Source organism: Rhincodon typus, chromosome 24 (assembly GCF_021869965.1).
Source record: "Rhincodon typus isolate 14 chromosome 24, sRhiTyp1.1, whole genome shotgun sequence".
NCBI classification, from domain to species: Eukaryota; Metazoa; Chordata; class Chondrichthyes; order Orectolobiformes; family Rhincodontidae; genus Rhincodon; species Rhincodon typus.
The window spans coordinates 35,226,661-35,250,332 of NC_063355.1; the positions used below are offsets into that span (position 1 = coordinate 35,226,661).

General features: G+C 39.1%; 2 protein-coding genes across 2 annotated transcripts in view; one reads left to right on the plus strand and one right to left on the minus strand.

Annotated features, from left to right (window-relative positions):
- Window positions 1-23,672, minus strand: part of svopa (SV2 related protein a) — a 317,985-nt gene that overhangs the window by 245,523 nt on the left and 48,790 nt on the right. The window lies entirely within an intron of this gene.
- LOC109917624 (trichoplein, keratin filament binding) overlaps window positions 5,531-23,672 on the plus strand; it is a 31,525-nt gene continuing 13,383 nt past the window's right edge. The window contains exons 1-8 of the mRNA XM_020517462.2: window positions 5,531-5,724; window positions 8,740-8,938; window positions 10,589-10,799; window positions 15,205-15,261; window positions 16,852-16,920; window positions 17,415-17,588; window positions 21,343-21,455; window positions 22,623-22,689. Of these exons, the coding sequence (XP_020373051.1) occupies window positions 8,748-8,938; window positions 10,589-10,799; window positions 15,205-15,261; window positions 16,852-16,920; window positions 17,415-17,588; window positions 21,343-21,455; window positions 22,623-22,689 (882 nt within the window). The 5' untranslated portion in view covers window positions 5,531-5,724; window positions 8,740-8,747. The remainder of the gene's footprint in view (window positions 5,725-8,739; window positions 8,939-10,588; window positions 10,800-15,204; window positions 15,262-16,851; window positions 16,921-17,414; window positions 17,589-21,342; window positions 21,456-22,622; window positions 22,690-23,672) is intronic.

The window sequence follows — 23,672 nt, forward strand, 5'->3', positions numbered from 1 at the left end:
TAAATAAAAAATGCCTCTTCTTTTAATATAGCAATATCCCCAAGTTCCCTAATAAGCCATGGGCAGATCTTTTTCATTTTTGTTTGGTGGATTGAACATTTTGAATTGTTTCTTTTAATCTTTCCCACTTCTTCACTATCATACCTTTTGATTTCATTACCAAAAAAACTTTAGCCTGCTTTTCCCTTTTACCTTGTTTAAGATTTTTGTTTTGGGATTGGTGTATGTCACTTACAAATTTAATATGGAAGAGGATTGTATAATAGTCACATTTTCCCCCCTAGAGGATCTCTTACTAATTAACCTTGCCACAATACTCAATACTACATCTGAAATAGCTATATCAAGTTAGATCCACACTGTATTATGGTAACAGACTGTTATAGAATCATAGAGTCATACAGCATAGAAACAGACCCTTCTGACCAACTCATCTGCACTGACCAAACATCCCAATCTGACCTAGTCCCATTTGCCAGCATTTTGCGCATGGTTATGAAAGCATTTTACAAATTCAACTTCTAGACCACCTTTGTCAATTGGATTTTTTCTATTGTATATGAAGATTAAAGTTTGCTACAATTAAAAGCTCTAAATATTTCTTGAAACTACATAACTGATGTTATGAGAGCCTATAAACTATTCTCACCAGCATTTTCTGACCAATATCATTCCTAATCTCCACTCATGTTGACTCTATTTCTTTATCTTCTCAGCCAATATCCTTTCCCACTATTGTTGTATGTCATCCTTTACAATCAGGAATATTCCTCCACCTTTTACTTTCTGTCAGCCTTTTCAAAATGTTGTGTACCCTGAAATAATAAATTACCCAACCTTGGTTAACTTGTAGCTATGTGTCTGTAATAGTAATTAGATCTAAATCATTTATCTCTATTTATGGTACTTGGTCAACCTTATTGTGAATGTGTCATGCATTCACATAAGAAGGACTTAATTTAATTATTTTCCCCTACTGTTCTGATCATGGACTGTATTTGTGATATGCTTTTCTAGTTAAACAGTCCTGTCCCACTCCGTGCACACCATGCAACAACCAACAACTGTTACATTGTTTCATTGAGAACTTGAGTCTTGGGTGCACTCTCATGATGGTCGAAAGGAATGCTGGAAGATCATTCTGCAGGCTTCACTTAGGTTTTTCGATATTGACTTTTCATCCAGAGAGAAACTCCCCAGCATCGCTGTACCTGGTGCAACCAAACAAAATGTGGTTCCTTTGTAATCAAGCTTACACCAGATGCAGGGAGAAACCTAAGCAGGGCAAACAGACCATCCAAAGTGGCAGTATCCTGACATATTTACAACAGAATCTGTCAGACACAACTCAGCTTTAACACTCACCTACATCCTGGAGCCCTATCAAGCACCATAGACAATGGTAATGGTTATCATTGCCTCAAAGAACAAACAAGCAATGCTGAAGATAGTACAGTTGATATTGTGTATATTTATTTTCAGAACACAACTAATAAAGTACCACAAAATAGGCATTAACAAGACTGAAGCCATGAAATGAAATAAAAAGGCAATGGGTTGGTGGATACCGATTTGACTGAAGAATGAACACTGATTCCATCAGTGAGTATGTGTAGTTACAAATTGAAGGGAAGACTGCCACTGATATAATGGGCTGAATAGCCTCCTTCTGTGCTGAAATGGTTGTATGATTTGATGAATAGAGTTTAAATAATCGCCAGCAACACTGGAGAACCCCTTACTTTTCTTTGAATGGTCTGATGGATGTTTTTTATGTCCACTTGAAGAGGAATGTTTTTGGTTTAGAATCTTCAGTAATGTGCAGTGCTAGGGCCCAGATTATGTGCTCGCACCTTTGGTATGGGAATTCAATTCACAAGCTTCTGACTTAGAAGAGAACATTTGTTTTTAAGAGATTGAAAGCCATTCAGCCCATCATATCTGCACTGGCTCACTGAATGCCAAATGAACATTACAGCATTGTGCCATTCTCCTAAATTGTCGCTGTAAGCCTACATATTGCTTCTATTTAAATAATCATCTGAAGCCTTTCTGAAAGACTTGCTTGACCCTGCCTCTACCATACTTTCAAGCAGTTCACTCCAGACCCTCATCACTTATTGTATGAAAAGTTTCTTTCTCACCTTGTGTTTGTTTACTTTGTGAATTACTTTAAATTGGTGCCTTCCTATTCTCAATTCTTTTATGAGTGAGAACAGTTTCTCCAAAGCTACTCTTTCCAGAACACTCACGATTTTGAAAATGTCTATAAAATCTCCGCTTAGCCAACTTAAACTGAAGAAGGGTCACTGGACCCAAAATGTTAATTCTGCTTTCTCTCCACAGATGCTGAGATTTTCCAGCAATTTCTGTTTTTGTTCCTAATTTCTTCAATATCTAATCTTATAACTGATTTTTTTTTTATTCCTGGAAGCATTCTTGTAACCTTCACCTAAGCCTACGTCACTGTATACTTTACTTACTGTTGCGTTTAATGAATTATGCATGATGGAGAGTTTTTCAGCTTTTGCATGTCCCTCATATTAACCCTCCACCTCTATCCCCCCAACTTCCACCTTTGACATCCCTGCCTTTTAGCCAGCAAGGTTCTACATTCTGGAATTCAATCCCCAAATGTGTCTGCCTTCTTACTTTTCTTTCCTAAGATCCTCCTTAAAATCTATCTCTTTGATTGACTTCTGATCATGTGGTCTAATGCCTCCTTATATTGCTTGGTACCAAATATTGTTTGATACTGCTCCCTTCTGCCTTGGAACATTTAACTAGATTAAAGGTGCCATGTAAAGTTGAATTGTTTTCTGTATGAACTTCCAGAAGGTTGCACATAAGAGATTAGTAGAAAAAAAAGGACATGAAATTGATGATAATTTTCTAAATTTAGTTGGTAATTATTTTGATGTAAAAGATGGTAGGGATAACATGTTTTTTCTCTTGGAGCTGCTATTATAAGTGGTATTTCTCACAGATCTGTGCTGGGATTTTTGCTCTTCACTAAATATGTTAATTACATTGACAAAGAAGTAGGAGGCAGATGCTTTCATTTAGGAGCACAAGTTTGTTGTGTGAATGGGAGCAGGGAACTCTGAATGCTCTGATCAAGGGACCACCGCCCAATCCCCAGAGGTGAGAAGGTGGCTGCATGGTTGTAGCTACTATGCATACAGCACCCCCCCTCCACTGCTGGGTTAATACCTCAGAATGAGGTCCTGGAGTGGTCATTAATTGGCCGGTTTAAGGGACTCAATTCGTGATATGGTGGGAAGGTTGACAATTGGCCTGTCCACCAAGAACTTAATTCTGGTGGACACAGGAAGGCAGAGTGGTTCAGGTGTACTAGCGTTCCACCTAATTAAATGCCCAATAAGCCCCCAAAAACATGACACTAATGAGAACAGAGGAGACTGACCTGTGAATTTATGATCAAAATTGGAGCCTCAGGAAAGATATGTGACTGTGGGGGGCCATGGCACAGGCTCACGGAGTGGCGCCAGGATTTTACTACAAAATTACAAGGACAGGTCGCATAACCTTGGCTGGTAAATGTGACAACTTAGCAGTGCTACACAACCCAAGTTTAACACAATAATTAAATATTAAAGAACACAAATACAATATAATTGAAATCAGGACAAGCAATTATGTTTACTTATCCAGAGAGACCTTCATTTGCTCAGGGGAGTGAATATAAGTATAACTTATCAAAGGTCTTCTTTACATACTGCATGCAATAATTAGCACATATTATTTACTCTTATTAAATATTTATGTAGTTTGAATAATTTAAATAGGGAAAACACTGACAATGAATATGAACTGAAAAATACACTTTGGGTGTGGGTTTAATAAGTCTGAACGAATCTCCTGAAATTTACAAAAGCTTTGATAAACATTGTGAAAGACTACGTTCAGCTTCATGATTGATCATTTGTTTAATGAATCAGTCAAAAATGAAATGTCACAAATAACTTCAAATAGAATGTGTAAAACGCTAAAAACATGTAAAACACAAAAGAACAAAGAAATAGAGTAGCAGCTGGAATATTTTCAAAGCAGTTTAAGTAAATGTTTCAAATGGGTCATGAATATTAGTAGTACCTTTAAGATTAATATGAGCCACACATATAGCCATCTTCACTTGCATAAAAATGATAGCGATCAAAATCATTTATGTTTTTCTGATCAACACAAGGTATTTCTACTCCTGGTGACAAATGACATGTCTGCAATTCTTATTGCTTCTTGTGTGAAATTAAATGTCATATATTATGTAAAAAAGGAGAAAATGATGGAAATATTCAGCAGGTCGGACATCATCTGTGGGAGAGAAACTGAGTTAACATTCCAGGTGTGTGATCTTATGCCAGAAAGGAGCAGTGAAATGCAACATAGTTAATGCATTTGCCAAACATTATTTATTTATTTTCAATATATCTAACTTCATAAATATATATTTAAGTGTCAAAATCCCAAAATTCCCCCCCTAATGGCTTTGTGGCTCTACCAATACCAAATGGATTGCAGAGGTTCAAGAAGGCATGATGTGAAGGTGCTGGTGTTTGACTGGGGCGGACAAAGTCAGATGGTACCAGGTTATAGTCCAACAGGTTTATTTGAAATCACAAGCTTTCAGAGCGTTGCCCCTTCATTAGGTGAAGATGAAGGGAGCACACTCCAAAAGCTTGTGATTTCAAATAAACCTGTTGGACTATAACCTGTGTCGTCTGATTTCTGACCTTCAAGAAGGCAGATCACCACCCACCTTCTCCAGGGCAATTAGGGTTAGGCAATAAATGCTGGCCCATACCAGGGATACCCACATCCTAAGACTGAATAAAACAATTAAAACTTTTCTGAAGAAGGATGTCTGGATACCAAACATTAACTCTGTTTTCACTCCACCGATAAGAACTAGGAGCAAGACTAGGCAATTCAGCCCTTTGAACCTGCTCCAGCATTTAGTACGATCATGGCTGATCTCATCTTGGCCTCAAGCTCACTTTTCTGCCCATTCTCCACAACCCTTCAATCCATTATTCATTCAAAATCTATCTCCTCCTAAAATTTACTCAATGTCCCAGCATCCACTGCACTATGGGATTGTGAATTACATGGATTCACTGGACCCTTTAAGAGAAGTAATTTCTCCTCAAAAATCTATAACATCTTGTTCTAGATTGCCCCACAAGAGGAAACATGCTTTCTGCTGCTGCCAGACTTGCTGAGTTTCTCCAACAATTTTTGTCTTTGCGTGTTTAAGATCTCCAGCATCCGCAGTAGTTTCATTAAATTAAAACAGTATACAGATATTTAGATAGTAGTGCGTTTCTCCAATAAATCCGTTCATTAAAAAAATGCAAGACCTGGATAGATTAGTGAATGGAACTGTGTCTCATGTAAGGAGGAGGGAGAGAGGCACTGAGCCCATATTTTGAAAGTGGAGTTTGTCTTTTGGGGGGGAGGGGAGTGTTAGCATTGGGGCACATGTCAGAGCCCGTAGTCTTGGCGGAAGTGGTTCTGGTTACCATGAGCGACCGGGACAGCGGAGCCAAACGGTCGGAATTAACCGGGAGCGGCGGCTGGGAAATCGGATTAAGACTCGGCTGGGCGGCTTGTCGGTGTCTGCATGCTTTGAGTGGCCTCTTGCTGTGCCCAGGAACCCGGGGACAGCCCCTCGCTGGACCACAACTCGAGAGCGGCGGCCAGGTGAGGCCTGGGTCTGCAGGCCTGGGATTAATATTCCCTGCAGCTTCCCCCGTCTGGCTGTTGTTCTCAGTTTGGTAACTGTCCACGGAACATGGACACGAGTATCGAAGACACCTGAAAAAGCTGAGATGGCGGTTATGTGAAACATCAATCCTAGATAATCTGATTTCACGAAATATTTTAGTGTTTTAGCGATTGATAGCAATGTTTAAGTGTCATTTAGACAGACAGGGAATAGAGGGAAATGGACTGTGAGCAGGCTGATGGGATTAGTTTAAAATAACATCCCGGTCTGCATATTGAAAGGACGGATTCTGTGCTGTACCGTTCTGTCTCTCAAAAGAAAGGAGAAATAATCGCAAACTAATACAAATCAACATTGTATGCACCAATGATCAGTTTCGATGTGGTGAAGGACTGTGTGAGATCATTTAAAAAAATCTCATCAACCTGTTCAGCAATGTTATGAGAAGTAGGGACACCCCCACCGCACAACAGCTTATGTTTGCGCCAGTCATATTATTCTGTGCTTCAATAGTCTGACCAGGGCCTGTTTGCCACAGAGCTGTACGGTGGTCGCGGCACGGTGGCTCAGTGGTTAGCACTGTTGCCTCATAGCGCCAGGGACCCGGGTTCAGTTCCGCCCTCGGTCGACTGTCTGTGGTGAGTTTGCACATTCTCCCCGTGTCTGCATGGGTTTCCTCCCACAGTCCGAAATTGTGCAGTCTAGGTGGATTGGCTATGCTAAATTGCTCATGGTGTTCAGGGATGTGTAGATTAGGTGCGTTACAGGGGGATATGTCTGAGTGGGATGCTCTGAGGGTCATTGTGGACTTGTTGGGCCAAAGGGCCTGCTTCCACACTGTAGGGATTCTATGGATAACTTTAAAATGGTGTATATTCAAAACTCAGATTAAGCCCCACTAATTCTTTATCCAGCCTTGGTCAAAATGTTTTCCCTACAGCTATGGGTACTCTTGTTGCATAAATCACAAAAGTAAGCATTCAAGTTCAACAGGTAATCAGGGAAAGCAAATGGATTGTTGGCCTTTACTTCAAAGGGAATGGAGTAGAAACACAGATCTTGCTTAAAAATATGCAAGGCGCACACTATACCATAATGCACTTGGAATATTGTGAACAGTTTTGGGCCCCTTATTTAAGGAAAAATATATTGGTATTTGAAAGCAGTTCAGAGAAGGCTGAGTAGGTTAATTCTGTGTACGGATGGATTTCATTAAGGGAGATTGAGGAGTTTGTACTCTTTGGAGTTTGGAAGAATGAGAGCAAATCTTATTGAAACACATAAGATTATTTGAGAGCTTGACAGGGTAAATGGGAGAGGTTGTTTCTCCTTGTGGGAGAGTCTAGAACTGGAGGACATCACCTCAGAGTAAGTGGTCACCCAGTTATATAGAGATGAGGAGGAATTTTTTGTTCTTTTGAATGTAGTCAATCTGTGCAATTCTGGGTCATTAAGTATGTTTAAGGCTGAGGTACGGATTTTCAATCAGTACGGGAATCAAGAATTATGGGTAAAAAGCAGGAAAGTGGAATTGAAGTTTATCAGATCAGTGATTATCTCGTTGAATGGTGGAGCATACTTGATGGGCTGAATGGCGTACTTCTGCTCCTACATCTTATGATAGGAGGCACAGAGTAATGTAGAGCATTCACAAACAAAAACAAACTGCTGGAAAAGCTCAGCAGGTCTGGCAGCATCTGCACAGAGAAATCAGTTAACGTTTCGGGTCCAGTGACCCTTCTGTTCTCTCCACAGGTGCTGCCAGACCTGCTGAACTTTTTCAGCAGTTTCTGTTGTTGTTTCTGATTTACAGTATCCACAGTTGTTTTGGTTTTCAATATAGAGTATTTCTATTTCTGAGATCCAAGTGAAAATGTTTTGTAATCTGTGCTACATTATGACAATGAACAACTGTTAACCATTTCAGCAATGGCAATAAATTATTTGAGTAGTTTAAAAACCAAGGACTGAAGCACCCTTTAGACACAAATTTGATCTTTATGAAGATGGTAGATAATGACAACTGGGAGATACTCAACTGTGGCTGTGACCTCTGAAGGCTGACTGACTGGAGGTACTTTGGAAGAGGGGAGGGGGCAACAGAAAGGTCAGTCGAAGGCAAGCCAGAGGAGACAGAGGCCAGCAAATCCTGCACCTTCTCAGCCCACTATCATCATCTACAGAAAATGCAACAGAAACTGCCATGCTAGAGAGAGGCTACTGAGCCACACCAGGCAATCTTTAACAGTGCTGATCATCAAAGTACAAACCATTGTATCACAAGACAGAAGGTTACCAAGCTAAATTACTTCTTCCCCATTTGATTGAGGTTGTGTTAAGTAAGCAGGTAACATGAAATGACAAAGGCATGTAAGTATGAGATCATATCAATGCCTGCAGAAACCTGGATTGTACGTAGATCTGCTATTTGTAACAATGCAGCTAATAACATTGCATTACAACTTTCATGTGACAACAGATCAGATAATATTGGTTACAAATAACTCTGTTTACTTGCTTGAAAATTTAGTGAATAAATGATTAACATAATGGAGATATTAAAGAAAAAGATGATAAAAACCTTTGATTGGGATTTGATGATACTGACCAGAGCAATCATTGGTATGTTAGACTAGATTTCGGACACTCGATTAGGGTGGTTGAAGCAGGGTTGTCACTGCTGTTTTCTATTCAGTGAGCCGCTGTTGGAAAATTTACTTGTGGGGCATTAAATGAAAGAACATCAGAGCTCAGCTATAATGACTGGAGATGTATTGCTCACTGGCGATCACCATCATATTAAAGGGTGGTATTTGAGCAGGTTACTAGAATGTCTTGTCATGACTGAAGCTTGCTCTAAAGGTCAGTTTTAACAGACATAATAAGGAAGAAAATTGGAGAAAAATAATATCGGGCCATTTTTGAAAATTCAAATTGTATAACGCAAATTTTTAATGTCATGTGCCACTAAATTTAATTTGACTTTATAGATCCCGAGATGGCTTTACCTACAATCCCATCCAGGTGGAGTAGCCGAAATAGAGTGCTGGAACAGCAGATTATTCGTCAGCGGGATCAGGAGGAACGCCTTCGTAGGCAGTGGGAGATGCACCATCAATACTTCAAAAAACAAGACGTGCGAAGCAATAAGCAGGCGCAATGGAGTTCAAGACAGTCTTTCCAGAAAAGGTAGAAAACAATTGTCAGAATTTTATTAGGAGACCTCTTATTCATTAGAACCTGGAGTTGGACATCTCTTTGAATGGAAAATAGCAGAGTTGTTTGTTTAGCAAGATAGAGGTGGTTGTATATTAGTTAGCTGGCTTGTATTGTATTGTTTTCTTCCCTGTTTCTGGACAAGTTGACTGTTGCTGGGGTATATAGAGATGCTAGATGATGACAGTTGTTCATGCATGTGCCAAGGAGGTGAATGGGCTACTGTAACTTAGTAATGACACAACCAAGATCAGTTGCCACAAACACAGAGAATGCTGGAGAAATTCAGATCTGGCAGCATCTGCAGAGAGGAAAACTGTTACAGTTTCGTCCATTATCACTCTTCTTCAGGACTCTAGACTAGAAATGTTAACTCCGTTTCTGTTGCCGCAGATGCTGCCAGATCTGCTGAGTTTCTCCAGCATTCTCTGAGTTTGTTTCAGATTTCCGACATCTGCAGTATTTTGAGTTGACTTAAGATTGATTGCATCTTGACCCAAAGGTCTTAAGTTTCCTATCTTGAAGCAGGAAGATTGAGAATGCAGGTATGATTAAGTGTGACCAACAGGAATCAGGGTGACTCCTCTTCTCTGTCTCTGTTGTCTGTAAGTTTTTGACAAGATTTGTAGCTCGAGTTGTGGGATGAGCGGGACAGAACACCAACATTTCACCGGAGGCACACGGACGATGTTACCTAGCTGGGTGACGAAACGTCTGCAATCAAACACACCGGCTCAGCAAGCAAGTCTACAACCTCTGTTGTCTCCCTTTCTCTCTTCCCCACCCCCTCCACTCACCCAAATCATTGCCCAGGGTTCTAGTATCACTGTAGAATCACTGCAGAATCACTATTGCTGCTCAAACTAGGATCAGCTAAGTCAGTGTGGAGTAAGGATCAAATCTGTTACTTCTATGATCAGTATATCTTTGTGTCAGACTACTTTTGCATATTTACCTAATAAGCCAGATGCATAATTATTTTATTAAAAAGTATTGTATGGGGTAGGTTTCGTAGTTGATTTGAATGCTGTTTGGAATTCAAGATCAAATACAGGCATTGCTGTTGTCTTTGATACCTGAAGGCCAGAAATGTCCAGTTTCATTGTGAGTGGAGATGGGGCAGAATAAAGCTACACCTAGTATGTCATTTAATTTCCAATCTTATTGTGAATACTGGCTGGCACTAGGAAATAGAAATGTCTTCATGACAGATTAGGGATTTTTTTTGAGAGGCAATTAACAGGTCGGTGCAGGTGAAACCGTTTTAATTTGTGTGCTCTGTAAGCATATGACGTTGATCAGATTTTTTTAAAAAATGAGGAAATCATGTATTTTCATAGCTTCTCTTGATCAATACAAAAAATCCTTTTTTAAGTATAAATATCAGGTCCAGTGTAAATGTCAAGATCTGTTTGATCTTGACTTCCAAAGAGTATTCAAACCAGTTATGCTACCCACCACATACCCTACCAAAATAGCTACACTTCTGGTTCAATTGATCTTGGTCAATACTAATTAGTTAGTAATTAAGGGCAAGGCTATCCACGCTAGAACTTTGTGAAATGAATCATTTGTTCATGGCTTTGAGAAGGGAATGTTTAAGTAACTTCCTTTCTTTGGCAGTATGACAGCATACCACCGAAATCGCCAACAGCAGGAAAAGTTGTGTAACCTGGAACAACGACGGAAAAAACTGCAGCGCTTACTGCAAGAGGAGCAAGATCTTCTTGAAGCAGAGCTTCGTGAACTAAAGGTGGACACGAGATCTGTTATCGAAGATGCAAAGGAGAAGACTGAGGAACTGAAATCAGCCAGTGAGGACCGAAGGAAAAAGGTAGAAATAGTTTCACAGTAAAACGTTGGCTTAGAGTTCCCAGGTGGCCTAGATAAATGTATTAGCTAGTGTGGATCTGATCTGTATGGACCAGAAAAGTCTCTGGTTTGCACTAAGTTAGTTGATTGCAATAAAACAGGAGTTGGGCATTACAGTTACAATTGGCATTGGTAGGCTGCGAGTTTGCAGGTGAGCAGGTTAAGGAGATTAGCCAGGTTGCCATTGCAGATTCAGTGGTGCATGCTGGGAAGTGTCTATGCATCAGGTCTAGTTGTTATACTTCCATAATGGAATACTCTGATGACATTTATCGTTAAGATGTACAATTCAAGGATTACAAGTGGCAGTGCATTACTGCTTGAATATCTGGGAATGGATTACACTCTGTAATTTAATCAATAAAGAATAATGGATACCTAGGAGTAAGTTACAGCAAGTAACTAAATCTATGCATTTAAGTGCTTTTATATATAGAATAATGGATGCCAAGGAGTGAGTTACTGGTTGAAATTTTATAGATAGTGTAGATTTATGATATCCCTTCAAAGATAACAATACTTTGCATTTATATAACAAATTTACTATAATAAAAACACCCAAAGAGTAACATTGGACTGATATTAGACAAAATCTGATGTTTTATAATGTGTCACATGTTACATTTCAACTTGTACTTGAAATAAAATAAACAGATTACAGGTATTTATGGGAGGATTCAGTAGTTGGTTGAATTATTATGCTTTTACTTCTTTTATATGATTTACTTCTGTAATGAAGGTAATGACTCAGTTCCATTCAATGGGAGTGAGAGTCAAAATTTCTTTCTTAACAAGAATAAAAGAAAATTCATTCATGGAATCCCTACAGTTTGGAAACAGGCCCTTCAGCCCAACAAGTCCACACCAACCCACAGACCATCCCATCCCCCTATGGCCCACCTAATCGACACATCCCTGAACACTATGGGCACTTTAGCATGGCCAATCCACCTAGCCTGCACATTTTTGGACTGTGGGAGGAAACCGGAGCACCCAGAGGAAACCCACACAGACAGTCATCTGAGGGTGGAATCGAACCCTGTGAGGCAGCAGTGCTAACCACTGAGCCACCATGCAGGTCTATGCTTGTTTTAGTGTACATTTATTGACTTGTCTAAGTTTCAAAGCTCTGCATTCCTTGTAATTCCATTCTTGGGTAGTTAGTTGTTCTATAAAGTTTCCAAATTAGAAATTGAAAGCCTGGAAACATTATCAACCTGGATGCTTTTTGAGCAGATCCATGGACTCACTCTGCAACTGTTCAGGCACTGCAAGAAATTGGGAAGGCGTTATCTCACTTGATCTTTGAACTGAATTAGAGATTGGCGATTGATGGGGGAATGGGGTGTTTGTGTGGCATGAAAAAAATGCATTGTGAGGTTATAAGTACACTCTTTCTATATTTATGCTGTCTTTTTATCTGTTTACTTCTCCTTCAACCTCTCTCTCTGTCTTCAACATCTGCTTACCCCACCACCTCTGCTTTTGCAGATGCTCAAATAAAGCAGTGTATGGAGATACCTATTCCCTTCATGTCATTGGGCATCATTTTAGTACAGTACCTAGGCAGTACAAACATGGAAGATATGGTATTTTAATAAGTAAACTAATTTTTAATTACTGCTTTATAATAATTTTTCACTATTTTATGTTTCACGTAAATGTTTCTGTTTTTAATCTGCTTATGGTTAGGCATTCTAACGTAATTTCAATAATCTAGAAAATTCTAAAATCCAGATATGATTGGATCCCACGTGGTCAAACAGATGTTATCAGAAATGAGCCATAAACCATCTTCACCTGAGGTTGGAATTAAGTACACTTTCTAGTAAGAGTATTTTTCATAGCTGTCTGGTAGCAATCTTAGCTGACTGTTCTTCTTTCAGGTTCAGGGGCACTGTGATAAATTAGGAGGTCCTTATTAGCATCTGCTGATGCCAACTAACTCATATAAGGGATAAGACCTTGAACCATGTGTGGGGTGTTAGTATGTGAATTGTGTTGTGAATTTACCTGCTGAGCCAGAAGGGGGACTTTAAAATAAAAATCCTTCACGTTTATCTTTCAGGTCCTTGAAATGGGTTAATGTATAATTGTGTTACAACTGGGATAATGAAGCTTTGCACGTAGAAGTACTTGCTGCTTGACTTTCTTAAGAGTGAAATATGAGAACAAAAGAACATAAGGAGCAGGAACAGTAGTGGGCCTATCTGCTTTTTGTGCCTACTGGACCATTCAGTAAGATAATTGCTGATGTAGCTCAACTGCACCTTTCCTAGTATAGTCATATAATTTAATTCTTCTGGTACCCGAAACCTATTGATCTTAATTTTGAACATACTCTAACTGAGGATTCAAAAATCTCTGGGTGCAGAATTATGAAGTTTTGGAACCTTTGAGTGAAGAAATTTCTCTGCATCTTAGTTCTATATTATTTAAATTATAATGTATAAATTATCTCACTTGTTTTGAGGCTGTAACTCCTAGTTCTAGACATCTCAATGGGGGAAACCTCCTCCTAGTACCTAGCCAATCAAACAATTGAAGGAGGTTGGCGAGGAGAGATGGTGGTCCAGTAGTAAAGTCACTGGGCTAGTAATCCTGAGGTCTAGGCTAATTCAGTTCACAATATAGTTTTGTGCAATTGCATGTTCGTTTTTTTAATCTTCTGCTCCACTTTTGCCTCTTTATAAATTTGCAAAATCGAGAGAGCCAAATAAATTTGTTGTTTCTGTTCTGTCAGAATCCATTTGAACCTAAATTTCTGTTCTTTCTTTCTCTGCCTGGCATCTGTGCTAAGTTCAGTTAAGAGCAACTCTACTGTTTAGGAAAACGTAGACATTGTCTTAACTATTGGTCTATACATTCACATGGAGTGCAGTAGAGCTTCTTAAGTGTTCACATCTGCTCTTATCTTACCAAGTGTTTATGTCATCTGCATTGTAAAAGTTGAGGAATTGTAGAAGGTACAAATATCTAGTTCTGATTATGAGGGAATACTATTTTGCACCACAGTTATATTATCAAACAGTGAGATATTGGGCAGTACAGACACACCCTTAAAATACACTCCTCTAAAACAGATAATATTAGGTTGCCTTATGGAAATGACTAGCACCACTGTAACCTGAAAAAAAAAGCTAAAGCAAGGCCCTAAACTTGTAATCAGACCTAAAAACCCCAACCTGTATCTACATCACTATAATGTTCATTCACATCTCACCTCACAATTGAATTCAGTTGATTCCTAACAGAATTTCTAAATTCAGTTAATAAATCTTGAATTTAAATTGTCTTCATTAGTCAGAGCATTGAGCATAGGAGTTGGGACTCCATGTTGTGGCTGTATAGGATGTTGGTGAGGTCATTTTTGAAACACTGCTATAGCAAGGACGTTATAAAATCGCAAAGGGTGCAAAAATGATTTACAAGGATATTACCAGGACTGGATCATTTTGAGTTATAAGGAGAGGCCAGATAGGCTAGGACTTTTTTTCCCTAGAGGTTAGGAGGTTGATGGGTGACTCAATTAAAGTTTATAAAATCATGAGGGGCATGGATAAGGTAATAGCAAATGCCTCTTCCTTGGGGAAAGGGTGCTCAAAACTAGAGGGCGGAGGTTTAAGGTGAGAGGGGAATGATTTAAAAGGGAGCTATCGGGCAGCTTTTTCATGCAGAGGATGATGTATGGAATGAGCTGCCAGAGGAAGTGGGAGATGCAGGTACAGTTACAACATTTAAAGGGCATTTGGACAAGTGTGTGAATAGGAAATGTTTAGAGGGATATAGCCAAATGTAGGCAAATGGGACTGCATTAGTTTGGGAACACTGGTCGGCATGGATGAATTGGATTGAAGGATCTGTTTCTGTGCTTTATGACTCTGACTCTAAATCTCATATCAGTATTGGTGATAATGAAGCTATCATTGTCGTAAAAACCCATCTGGTTTCCTAATGGTCTTTTAAGGAAAGAAATCTGCCTGGCCTGACCTACACGTGACTTCAGATCCTCAGCAATGTGGTTGACTTCTAATTGCCCTCTGAACTGGCCTAGCAAGCCATTGAGTTCAAGTGCAGTTAAGGCCAGTAACTCCAAAATCATGTGATGAAAGAATAAAGAAAAGAAAGTAAATTTACATGTTTCATTCTTCTAGATTCCTATGTATTGGCTGTGTGTACGCAATATCTTCTCATAGGAGAATCCCCTTAACCCAGGAATCAGTCTAATAAACTTCTGTTGTACTTCATCAAAGGTTTCTTTCTGGCAGTTTAGTTTTACAACTGTCATCACAACAATATTTGACTTTGGAAAAATATGTAGACATGCCTATGCAATTTGCACTAAACATTTCTATTCTTGTTCTCAGGTGGCTGAGCAATTGTTGTATGAACACTGGAAAAAGAACAATATAGAACTGCGTAAGGTGAGTAGTGAGGCTATCTCTCTTGTATCTGTCCCAATTATCAATTAATGTCTGCACTAGTAGTCTTGTTGGATAGGAGCTTCAGTCCCTTTTGAGGCAATACTGAGAAAGGGCAAATGGGCATTTAAACATCTTTTTTTCTGTGAGTGTAAAGTCCCAATACCATTATATTAGATAGATCCAAGAGTTCTCCCTCATAGTTCAAAGCTCCATAGCGTGAAACAATAGAACTCCTACTTCTTGTGTGAGATTCAGAACCAAGCTATGGGGTGCATTTTTGTTAAAAATCGGAAGTGGATGCAAGCAGGTGGGCATCAGAACATTAGTCCAAATTATTTGTGCGTTCTCAATTGATCTGATGTGGTGTATCTTGTGTGAAAATTGATGGTAACAGTTCTCACTGAGAAGAATTTTTGAAACTCTTAATCCAGTCTTGGTAAACATTGTTTATATCTAAGAGCTTTCCCCCAGGTTTGTTCACATCCTTTCCTCAAGACCTTCATGTCGAATTATGGATCCACTTACACTGACTACTACCCAATATCTCAAGCAACTTACTATTCTACACTTCTGAGCCAAGATATTGAATGTTGATATGTTTTTCAGACTTGGGATAATGCAGCGCAGTGAAACCTAACCCTTTCTTTGTCTGGTGTTTCCTCAAGTATATTTTCCAGCAAGAGTTAATGGATTGTGGCAAGAAGTGAGAACTTTTGACACCGTCTGGTTTAGGGCTTCTGAAGTAATGTGTTAAGTCACCATCTTTTGTGGCTGAAAGAACTGGTCAAGAATAACTTAGACACTTCAAGGCTTCATTGTAGCTTTTTTTGTTTCACCTTGACTTAGCTGCACTGTCCCAGTTTTCCTGCTCTTCAAGATGAACTATTTTGTGTTTCAGTTGGGTCCCTGTGTTGCTTATGATGAAGAATAGGACTGAGAGTTTGGTATTGGACTTCTGTAAAATTCACGCCAACAAACCAAATGACACAGACAGCAATAAAAATGGATGTATCTGAAGAAAAGTCATACTGGACTCGAAATGTTAACCCTGTGTCTTTCTCCACAAATGCCGAGTTTCTCCAGCAGGTTTTCTTTTTATAACACAGGGCAATACAGCTGATGTTTTAGACTCCATCTGAAGTTAGAACTGGGAGAGTCAGGCTAGTTTTTGCAGTGAAGATTTGTCACTGGAATAGCTGGACTTTTTCATTTTTCATCCCATTAATAATGTTGAAAAAGGAAGAATTTCTTTTAACTCTGCAAGTCCAATATGTGTGCTGATGTGCTGTGAAAATAAGCTTGGAAAACCTGCTATGGTTGCATGTGGAGCAGTATAGAGTTTAGTACTTGGGACCGTAATTAGAGAACTGAGCGAGCTTAACATTAGAGTTCATTAAAGTAATTGCCTCAATTAACACTTTTAGGAGCTTCTTTAAAATTGTAGTGCTTGTGGGAACATAAGAACTGCTAGATGATAGAGGACCGAAATCTGCCCCAGGTTGCCTTCTATCGTCCTGTTAGTTGCATGACACAAATTGATGGCGCTATTAATCATGAGTCAGTTTGTTTGGTTATTTATTTTGGATACAGATTGAGTCGGAATTACACAAGATGCATGTGACAGGCAGCTGGTCTTCGCAGATCACAGAAAAACAGCAGGTAATTAAACCATTTGTTGAAATTTGAGCTTATCAAATTTAAGTGAACATTATAGTGATGTAAGTGCAAGTTGAGGTTGTGGGTCTGATTGCAAGTTTAAGGCCTTGCCTGAGCTTTTTCCCCAGGTACTGTAGTGCTAATCATTCGCATAAGCAACCTAATCTCTTTTAGGGGTGTATGATTTAAGTTTGTACTACCCAATGTCTGGCAGTGTGATAATCAAACCCTGGTGTGTAATAGTATTCCCTCATAATCAGATGTGGTATTTGTAATGGATGGTTAGGAAAACATGAATGTACAGAGCAATAGTTATTTCTATATTTACATGTTCCCAATTAGTAAAGTTTTAAGCAGAACCTTAATGAAGTTGTTCCTAACTGAATTTAGCAGAGATGCTGGGGTAGAGAAGGAAAGAACAGAAATTTAGGTTCAAACAGATGCTGACAAAACAGTAACAACAAATTTATTTGGCTCTCTTGTTTTTGGAAATTTAGAAAGAAGAGGCAGAGATGGAAGAGAAGAAAAGATTAGAAAATGAATATGAAATTGCACGAAGGCAGGCCATAGAACGAATGAAGCAGGAAGAGGAGCGGAGAAGACAGGAAGACCTGAAGCAGGCGGAAATTCTGCGACAACAAATGGAGGAGCTGCGTTTGCGGGAGATTGAGGTGAGAACCAATCTGCTTCAGCTTGAATCAACAGTTTTTGATGCAAAACCTGGAGCTGTGTCAGAGATCCAGTAGTTTTTGTGTAATGAGCAGATTCAATCAAGTAGCATATTGTGACTTTGTCACTTCTATGTTATTATGATGGATGGGTAAATTGAAGTGGATATATGACATGATGAATTGAGTATTGTTTTGCTATGCAATGGCATTAAGAAGACTGATTATAAGTAAAGCTGACACATTTCCACTTCTAGCAGCTGATTTAGTCAGCCACTCTGCTGTGTTGCACTGATCTATGATTTACATGCGATCCTTGGGGAAATAAGATGACAGAAGGAGAGAAGAGAATGCCCTTAAAGCTGTTAACCTATTTAATCAATGGGCATAAAATGAAGTGATGAAATTGTTTTATTTATCTATGAGTAAAAAAAAGTACAAAAATTTAATAGGCCTGAAGACACTGCTAAAGACAGATCCTGCATATTAATAGAAGGAGTATTTTAATTGATCAGCATGGTACTTGTTTACTGTTAGATTGATGACTGTTTAGTTGATTAGGATTGGTATGGACCAGACCGGATCCACTCAAAATATTTTAATAAGATAGCCAGAGCCTAACTTTTTCTTACTTTAAAGGCAAATGTAGTGTCTGTTCCCAATGCAATGTGACTGGCCAAACTACACGATTTTAAGCAAACCACAATTTATTTATACACTGTAGTTAAAATACAACTAAAGAAAGGAATTTAGAAAAACAACCCAATTGGAAACATAACAGACCCCTTGGTAAATAGGCAAATTCGACACAGATTCTCACATGCAGTTCTCCAATCCAGAGAGAGTGAAGACAGGAGATATTCACTGAAGCTTCCAACACTTTTGAGATCCCAACAGCTTCTGCTTAAAGCTAAACCTAAAACCTAAAACAAATACTAGAAAGCCTAGTCTGTGAGAGCTGGCCAGGCTGCATCCATTGATCCAACTTTTAAAAAAAAAACCCCAAGGCGCCTCAAGTTGTTTACTCAAGTGGTATTCAATAGCTGCTCGGTACATCTGCCTTACAACCTCTCTTCAAAATAAAGGACAAAATAACCTCTTGAAAGCCACAGCATCATCGTAGGATGTATTAATATAGGATGCGTTTTATGGTGCTGTGGAAGGCCAAATGGGCAGTTTCGGTTTACAATTCCATGGGAGCCCATGAAGAGAATAGTATTTCTGGATGCCCTCAGTGGCTAAGTAACTGACTGTCTAAGTTTCTGTACAAAGTAGTAATACTTTGGCAAGATATGTTGGGTAGAATTACATGAAGCATACCGAGAAAAAACAGCCCATTTGGCCAAGGTAGGTAAGGCCAAAGATTATGCTTAAGCCTCTTTCTATCTTTCCTCCTGTAACAGTAAGCATAACCCTGTATTCACATCCTGCATATGTTCTGATCAGACCACCTCTTGAATGCACCTACACTCTACCTCAACTACTTCCTATGGTAGCAAGTGCAATGTTAGGTAAAGAAGCTTCTTCTGAATGCCCTGCTGCGTTTTTGATGACTGTTAAGTATTGATGGGCTCTTATTTTGTTTTTCCTCAAATATAAAGATTTTTTTCTGTCTCTACACTATCAAAACATTTACTACTTTTAAATGCCTCTCATGTCATTACTCAAACCTTTCAGGAGCAAAGAGACCAAGCGATTCATCCTTTCCTGTTAAATATCATCTTGGACTTCTGGTATCGTCTAATAAATAATTTTTGCACCCGCCCCAGTATCTGGTTGACTAATGTTCAATACACATTGAGCGTATTGTCTCTACTTTGAAATTCTGTCCTTTTACAAAAAACCTTGGGACTGGGTTTACCTTGGTTAAAGCCTTTCTGAGCTGTTCTGCAATTTTCAGTTATTTGTACTCCCAGATCGATTTGGTCTCTACCTAATTTATTTTGTACCTACCTTATTTTTCAAGTAATAATTACTCACTTTATTCTTCTTATCAAAATGCAATACTTCATTCCTACCTATATTGAATTTCATTTGCCAATGATATGCCCATTCTTTAAATTTATTAATGTCTTGTCCTGTTGTTATTTTCTGCACCCCTCCTTCATTTTGACTGTCTCTTCCAATATGACAGCTACAAATTTGGAAAGTTGTGTTTTTGATTCCAAACTCTAAATTGTTTGTATAATTGGTACCAACAATGGTCCAGTGCTGATCCTTAGAGAATTATATTTTCCACCCTCTGCTATTCTGGATATCTACCCTTTACGTCTACTCTCTGCTTTCTTTCGCAGCCAGCAGCTTTCCATTCTGCTGCCCTTCCCCAGTTCTGCACGCACTAAACTAATACATTAACAAATTTAGTAATGCTCTAACAAAAGCTTTTTAGACGTTTGGGTAGATTACATCTTCTGTGTTGCCCTTGTCTGTTGGTTCTTCAAAAAAAAGCACTGAAGTTAACCAAGCAAAGTTTCTACTTTTGAAATCCATGTTGACTCTTCATTTGTTATATTTTTTAGTTTTTAGTTGTTTTTTGATTTTCTCGTTTATTATGGATTCCATTATTTCTCGTATTACCAGTGTTAAGCTGACTGGCCATAGAGTCATACAGCACGGAAACAGATCCTTTGGTCCAACTTGTCCATGCTGACCAGATATCCCAATCTGACCTAGAACCATTTGCCAGCATTTGGCTCATATCCCTCTAAACACTTCCAATTCATGTACACATACAGATGACTTTTAAATGGTGTAATTGTATCAGCCTCCACCATTTCCTCTGGCAGCTCATTCCATACATGCACCACCCTCTGTGTGAAATAGCTACCCCTCAGGTCCTTTTTAAATTTTTCCCCTCTCACCTTAAACCTATGCTGTCTAGTTTTGGACTCCCCCACCTTACAAAAAAGATCTTGGCTATTCACCTTATTCATGCCCCTCGTGATTTTGTAAACCTCTGACACTCCAGGGATAAAAGCCCCAGCCTATTTAGCCTCTCCCTATAGCTCAAACCCTCCAGTCCCAACAACATGCTTGGAAATCTTTTCTGCATCCTGTCAAGTTTAACAACATCCTTCCTATAGAAGGGCAACCAAAATTGCATGCAGTATTCTAAAAGTGGCCTAACCAATGTCCTGTACAGACAAAACATGACAAACCAACTCCTACACTCAATGTTCTGACCAACGAAGACAAGCGTGTCAAGTGCCATCTTCACTACTCTGTCTACCTATGACTTCACTTCCAAGGAACTATGCACCTGCACCCCTAGGTGTCTTTGTTTGGCAACACTCCCCTGGGCCCTACCATTAATTGTATAGTAGTTCCCTGGACATGTTCTGTCTTTCTTCTTAAAAAAATGTCCTGAAGGTTGATGGTGCAGGAGAAAAAGGTCTCGAGCAGTAACTAGAATCTTCAAGAGAGGACAGGACATAAATTGAGAAATGAATTTGTAAATGTGGATGATCTTCTCTATGTAGCTATTTCAGTCCAATTTGTCTTTGGGAAGTTTTACCTTTGGTCTCATTCATTTTGCATTTCAGTAGCCCTTGGTAATGTGTATAGCTTTAGGGTATAAATTCCAGTCCTTTTCAAGATGGACTAGCTGTGACATTGTGAGAAACGGAAACTTTTTGGTTCATGTAAAAGTTCCAGCCTTTATGTTGGTCCAATATCACTTCTCTCCATCAACAGACATTAGCATGGCTAGAAGGTGTTTGCTGAGTTCTGATTTAATACAGGCATGCTTTTTTCTCAGGCCAAGAATCTCAAGGCAGAACAGGAAAAGCTATTGAAACAACAATGGGAGCTGGAGAATCTGGAAGAGGAAAGGAAACAGTTAGAACAGCGACGAAAGAAGTCTGAGCTCGGGTGAGTAGTAAAGCAGGATTGCAATCCGTTAGTTGGCTTGTTACTTATTATAGACTGTATTGAAGATTTTAGTAATTTTTAAAGATTTCTTAATGGGTGTCACTTCTTCCCTCCTGTCCAGCGCCTTTGGACGTGGCGTGCTTCATTTGCTCCTCGACCTCATAAAGTGGCCATTAAGAGCTTGCAACCATTTTGAGGAGGGATGATGAAGTGCATTTTTTAACTTGCAAATTATGTTTTACAACCTTATTATGGAGCAACCAACATAGGAAATGTGGGGATTTCCAGTGCAGGCTTGGAATAGCAACATGCGACTCCTACCCATACCTCTTCTCAAAAATCTTCTACAAGAAAAGCAAAATACTTCAGATACAAAAGATCTGAAATTAAAATCAAAGTGCTGAAGCTTGTGTGGAGAGAAAAGCACCATTTAACATCAAACAGTTCTATTGATTTGTAACATTAACTGTGTTTGTCCTTTGACAAATGCTGCCCGATCTGATGGTTTCTACTGCACTGTTTTTAGCCCACTAATCCTCTATTCAGTTCTGGTCTTCATTTCTATTAACCTGATATTTTATGCTTTCTAACATTTCTAATAAACCATGTTTAAATAATATTCACTCTCCTCAGTTTCTTCAGTATTAAATGAGAGGGACCATTGTGGTTTCTATTTTCTACATAACTTGAATAAATCGTCTCTGAGTAATGTAATCAGTTTTTTTCATAAAGTGGATGCAGTGGACATTGGGGAAAAAACTGTTATTGAACGCCAATAGGTTTATGCTAACCATTCTAGCAACCATTATCTTGCCCACTTTTAGGTGTCTCATCCTTCCTCTCTCCATACTTTTTCTTGACTGTATGCATGAATTGTTTTGTTCTTACCATCTTGAACCAGCCTCTTAAAACTGCTTAAGTTGTCCTTTCCAAGATTTCCTTGGTTTAAGATTTGTAATAGTAGTAAAAGCTATAGAAAAATCTAAGGAGAATCATCACTCCCTTGGAGACTTCCAGCCTGTGTCATGATGGATTTTGATACAGGCTTTTCTAATTGATAACTTTGTGGTTTCTATTTTTGCTTCAATGAATTAATTCTCATATTTTGTCTTTCTTTCCTTGACAGAAAGTACTGCACTTGTTCACATTCTTTGTTTCTTTTTGCAGCCGGATACTGAATCGTCAGTACAAGACGCAGATGAGAAGACGCGCACAGCAAATCCAAGAAGAATTGGTAAGGGTTCCTCTGCTGCAGCATCTGAAAGTTCAAATATTTCAGTAATAGTCTTACACCAATAGGCAAGTATAGGCTGAAGCTTGCGTGTGATGCCCAGTGTTGTTAAATAGCTTGACTCTTCTTGGCCAGAGAAAAGGACAGGAGAGAGAGGAAAAAAATTGGAAGTTTTGAATTTCAATGAAAAGACCAAGTGAAGCACTGTAAAGAGCAATTACCTCGGTGTATTCATGACTCAGAAAACAAATAGATCGGATTTAGGAAAAGTCTGGAATTGTTTACAAACAACAGGTGTCCTAAATTGATCCCTGCGGAACAACAATGGTCACAGATCTCCAGTCAGAAAAACACACTTCCAGCACTACTCCCTATCTTCTATGACTAAGCCAGCTCTGTATCCATCTTACCAGGTCACCACAGATCCCATGTGACCTCACCTTTTGTATCAGTCTGCTATGGGGGACCTTACCAAAGGCCTTGCTAAAGTCCATATAGACAACATCTACTGCCCTCGTCAATCACGTTTGGCGCTTCCACAAAAGATTCAATCAAGTTTGTGAGACACAACCTTCCCTGTGCAAATCCATGCTGCCTATCGCTAAAAAGTCCATATTTTTTCCAAACTTGAGTAAATCCTATCCTTAAGAATCTTCTTCAGTAATTTCCCTACCGCTGATGTAAAGCTCACAAACTTGTAATTTCTCGAATAATCCCTGTTGCCCTTTCTAAACAAAGGAACAGTGTTGGCTGTTCTGTAGATGTCTGGGACTCTCCTGTGACTAAAGAGAATACAAAAGTTTTATACAAGTCCCCAGCAATTTCCTCAGCTGCCTCCCTCAACATTCTTAGATAAATTCTGGGGACTTGTCTATCTTAATGGTTTTCAAAACGCCCAAAACCACGTCCTTTTTTTTATGTTGACATGCCCCAGAATATCAACGTACCACTCTCAAGGCTCACCGTCCTTCTTTTTTGTGAATTCT